The 5000-nt window shown below is 36.8% G+C and overlaps 1 protein-coding gene across 4 annotated transcripts in view; it reads right to left on the reverse strand.

The window, feature by feature from the left end:
• The window catches only part of LOC145115610 (pto-interacting protein 1-like), a 17717-nt gene that overhangs the window by 6020 nt on the left and 6697 nt on the right, over positions 1-5000 (reverse strand). For all 4 annotated transcript variants that reach the window (XM_079051945.1, XM_079051944.1, XM_079051943.1 and 1 more), the window contains one exon: positions 4655-4709. In XM_079051945.1, coding sequence (XP_078908071.1) covers positions 4655-4709 — 55 coding nt within the window. The remainder of the gene's footprint in view (positions 1-4654; positions 4710-5000) is intronic.

A 5000-nucleotide genomic window follows, 5' to 3' on the forward strand; every position in this document is an offset into this window, starting at 1 on the left:
TACTGCCTCCATGAGCTTTTCCTAACTACTCCCCATAGGCTTACCCACCATGCCCATACCTAACTTAACCTTATGGCTCCTGTAAGCCTCCTCCTAATGGCCTTGGTATCTTTGGCAGTCGATCTTAACCTCAACAAGCCTACTCCTCCTCGGAGGCAAGCTACACACCTACTGAGCAAGCGTTCTACACGATGACCCTTTACCCACCTGATCAAATTTGGTATGTTGACACTGGCGCAACATCTCATATCACTCATAACTCAAGTAACTTCATGTCTTACATCAATAATGGTCTTTATTAGAACATAATTGTAGGTAATGTTTCAACTATTCCAATCCAAGGTACAAGCCATCAAACCCTCCCATATCCATTCCCCCTTTTACTTCTTAAAAATGTTCTTCATACACCTAACATAATTAAAAACCTTTTATTTATTAATCGGATTACTGTTGACAATAATATTTCCGTTGAATTTGACCCGTTCGGTTTGATGTGAAGGACTTCCGGACGCCCCCATCATCCGTTGCAATAGTATCGGTGATATTTACCCATTCATATTCATGTCATCTTCCCACCCACCGAGCAAGCGTTCCACACGATGACCCTCCACCCACCTGATAAAATTTGATCAAATTTGGTATGCTGACACTGGCGCAATATCTCATATGACTCATAACTCAAGTAACTTCATGTCTTATGTCAATAATGGTCTTTACCGAAACGTAATTATAGGTAATGGTTCAACTATTCCAATCCAAGGTACAAGCCATCAAACCCTTCGATATCCATTCCCCCTTTTACTTCTTAAAAATGTTCTTCACACACTTAACGTAATTAAAAACCCTTATTTATTAATCGGATTACTGTTGACATTAATATTTCCGTTGAATTTGACCCGTTCGGTTTGATGTGAAGGATTCCAGACGCGGACTCCCATCATCTGTTGCAATAGTATCGGGGATATTTACCCATACATATTCATGTCATCTTCCCAAGTTACGCCTCCATCAACCGTTACTGCAACTACTAGTGACCTATGGCACCATCGGCTTGGTCATCTGGGCATGAATATTTTATCTTCTTTAAAGTCTTGTTTGCATTTTGGTTCTAGTTCTAAACATGTACCTACAGTTTGCTCTTCATGTATGTTTGGAAAACAATCAAAGTTTCCTTTCTCTATTTCTAATTCTAGTACACATTTGCCTTTTAATATAATCCATACAGATATTTGGACAACACCTGTATTGAGATCTAATGGTTATCGTTATTATTTATTATTCTTAGATGATAAAACTAATTTCTTGTGGACATATCCTCTTGCCAAAAAGTCTCAAGTCTTTCTAACCTTCATACAATTCTTTTCTTTAATCAAAACTCAGTTTCATTACACCATTAAAACTATACAATGCGATAATGGCCAGGAATACGATAATCAACATTTTCATAATTTTTGCTCTGAAAACGGTATTCAATTATGAAAATACGTTCAATCAATAAAATTATTCGAACCTTACTAGTTGTTCCTTCGTGCCATTGAATTTTTAGCATCACGCTTTATAACATGACACCTATCTTCTAAATATTCTTCCTAGCAAACTTCTTAATAACCTCACTCCTACTCATCTTATCTACAACCTCCGATCGAAATATTCCCATCTTAGGACCCTTGGATGCTTATGTTATCCCCTAACTCCCTCTACCACCATCCATAAGTTAAATAAATGATCCACGCCTTGTATTTTTTTGAGGCACCCAACAAACCATCGGGGGTACAAATTCTTCATTCCACAAACCCGAACCATCACACTTACCCGTCACATTGTATTTGATGAAACTATTTTCCCTTTCTCAAAAATCTCCCCACTACACCTCCCACGACCGTAACAAACCATAACTCTTCAGATCCCCATCTCATCATATGGTCTGATCCCAACCCCTCCCCAAACAACTCCAATCCCACTGTCACCAACTCACATCCCCCTCCTCTACGACCTTACTCAAGTAGGCCCCACCCCAGCCCAACCATCATTATCAACCCAGGTCCAGTGAGAACCAATCATAATCCCTACCTCTACTCCCTCTCAGTCCGCTCATCGACCTCTTGTTCATACGGTTCACACGCGAAGCATGTCAGGTATTTCTAAGACTAAACAACATTTCAATCTTCACACTACGATATCGATCTCTCCTTTACCCTGTACCCTTCACAATGCTTTTGAAAACCCGGATTGGAATAAGGCCATGTCAGACGAGTTTCGGGCCCTTATTGACAATAACACATGGGAGTTAGTCCCGTGAAACAATAACATGAATGTTGTGCGTAGTATGTGGATTTATCGTCATAAAACTAAATCTGACAGTTCTTTAGATCGATACAAAGCTCGTTTGGTATGTGATGGCAGGTTCAAAAAGAAGGCATTGATTGTGGTGAAACTTTCAGTCCCGTGGTGAAACCGGAAAAATATGTACGGTTCTTTACATAGCTTTATCGCATGCAAGGCAAATTCATCATCTCGAAGTAAAGATTGCCTTTTTACATGGACATCTCAATGAAGCACTATACATGCATCAACCACCTGGGTTTCGTGATAGTCGCTATCCTAACCATGTTTTCTTGCTGAAGAAATCGTTATATGGTCTCAAACAGGCGCCAAAGGCTTGGTATCAACGATTTAATGACTACATGTCTACATTGGGTTTTAAACATAGCAAATGTGACCACTCTCTTTTTGTATACAAACAAGGTACTCAAACGGATTTTATACTACTTTATGTGGACGACATTTTGCTCGTTACCTTTCCAGATCTTCTATGCCACGACTTTATGAAGTTGTTGGCTCAAGAATTTGCAATGAAAGATCTTGACCCCCTTAGCTATTTTATTGGGATTTTGGTGACGCGCTATAAAGGTTCATTTTCCCTATCACAACAACAATACACTACTGAAATTTTAGAAAAGGTCGGGATGAGCTCGTGCCACCCATCTTCCACACTGGTCGATACCAAATTAAGTTCCATCGATGGCACTTTATTACCCGATGGGGTTACACAATACCTTCAACTTGCGGGTTCTCTCCACTACTTAACATTTACTCATCGGGATATTAGTTATACAGTTCAACAAGTATGTATGCATATGCATACTCTACGCACGACACACTTCAATGCCTTGAAACGAATTTTGTGTTATATCCAAGGTATCATACATAATGTCTTGCATCTCTCCAAGTCGCCCCTCACATCACTTCTAGCTTCTACGAATGCCGATTGGGCAGGGTGTCCGGATACACGGAGGTAAACTTCTGGTTATTGTGTCTACTTGGGAGACAATCTCATTTCATGGTCATCCAAACGACAACCGACTATATCTCGTTCGAGCGCCGAAGCAAAATATCGCGGAGTCAATGTACTTTCAGAAACTTGTTAGATCCGAAATCTTCTATTGGAACTCCATCTTCCACAGGCCAAAGCTACATTAGTATACTGTGACATTGTAAGCGACGTCTACTTGTTGTGCAACCCGGTTCAACATCAGAGAACCAAACATATTGAAATTGATATTCATTTTGTTTGAGAGAAAGTCGCTCGCGGTCAAGTTTGTGTACTTCATATTACCTTACGTTACAAAGTAGCTGATATCTTCACTAAAGGGTTACCTCTCGTACTTTTTCGACGACTTCAAGAGCAATCTCAATGTCCGCCACCCTCCTGATTCGACTGCGGGGGGTATATTAGACTAGATATTAATCCCTTAGATAAAGGAATGTTTGGTTGTCATATATATATTTTGGTGGTTATCATATTAAAATACATGAGAGATTGGATACCATTAACAATAAATTTTTTTTAATTTGAGTTTATATGTCAATTATTTTGATGTCTTGTTTGCAAGGATTACATAAATTGAATTCAAAAAATAGCAGGAGGGCATAATAGTAATTATAGCTTTTTGATGCCTTATAGGTTTTAGGAATTTGAAATGCATGGTTAATGGAATGTGTATAAATGGATAGTATATGTGTAAGGGAAGTGATTCGTACACAACAATTTTATTAATATAAGAAGAAACATTTTATGTTAAAAACTATTCTTTTATTAATATAAGAAGAAACATTTTGTCATGATTGTTAAAGAAAATTTAGGTGCGTTGTTAAAGTTGTTTCCTTTTAGATCGGAGCATATAAAATTTTAATCATATCACCATCGTTAGTTGTTATGGACATTTCCTTTAAGATTGCGTCATTTATAGGTCAATCTCCTACAATTGAGGATATATTTATAAGGCATGTTTTACTATTTCAAGTTACATATTGTTACTTTTGGTCAATAATGTAAGTGTACCTTAAGGTATTATAAGTAAATAGATATAACTGTGTTGCTACTCATTGTGAAAAACGTGCAAGTGTTTTTTTTTTGCAGTTATAGGTTAAGCATTAAGTAAGTTGCATATATTGCGTTACATGTATGGTACATTTTGACAAGTGTCTTTAGTGGATAGTGATATCATCGTTCAAGTTACTGCTTTGTTAAAGCATCATTTTTTTGGCTATGATGCAAATATACATTAAACCAACATTTCTACTACTTAGTCGTGATAAAATCCTATCTATAAAGATTAATGGAATAATATTATGGTTGTGTGTTTGAAGATACCTGGATCTGAGTGATCTACACTATTAGTTGCAAAGTTTGACTGCATTTCATTAGACTGCAAAACAAACCAAATGAATTAAGGGATTTAAATTTCATGGGAACGGTCCTAATTTTATGAGACCGTTAAATCATTTTTTTCTAATTAAATATTATAATATTCTATTGTTCGTAAATATATAATATGTGTGATATTAAAAAATTATATACTTTTGAATATTGGAAAGTAAAGAAACTTAACAATACTATTTACAAGAAAAAATGGTCTCACAATCTAACAAAAACAGGTCTATCTCACACATACACACACACACACACACATATATATATATATATATATATATATATA

Source organism: Lactuca virosa, chromosome 5, assembly GCF_052849685.1.
Source record: "Lactuca virosa cultivar CGN04683 chromosome 5, Lactuca_virosa_CGN04683_v6, whole genome shotgun sequence".
NCBI classification, from domain to species: domain Eukaryota; kingdom Viridiplantae; phylum Streptophyta; class Magnoliopsida; order Asterales; family Asteraceae; genus Lactuca; species Lactuca virosa.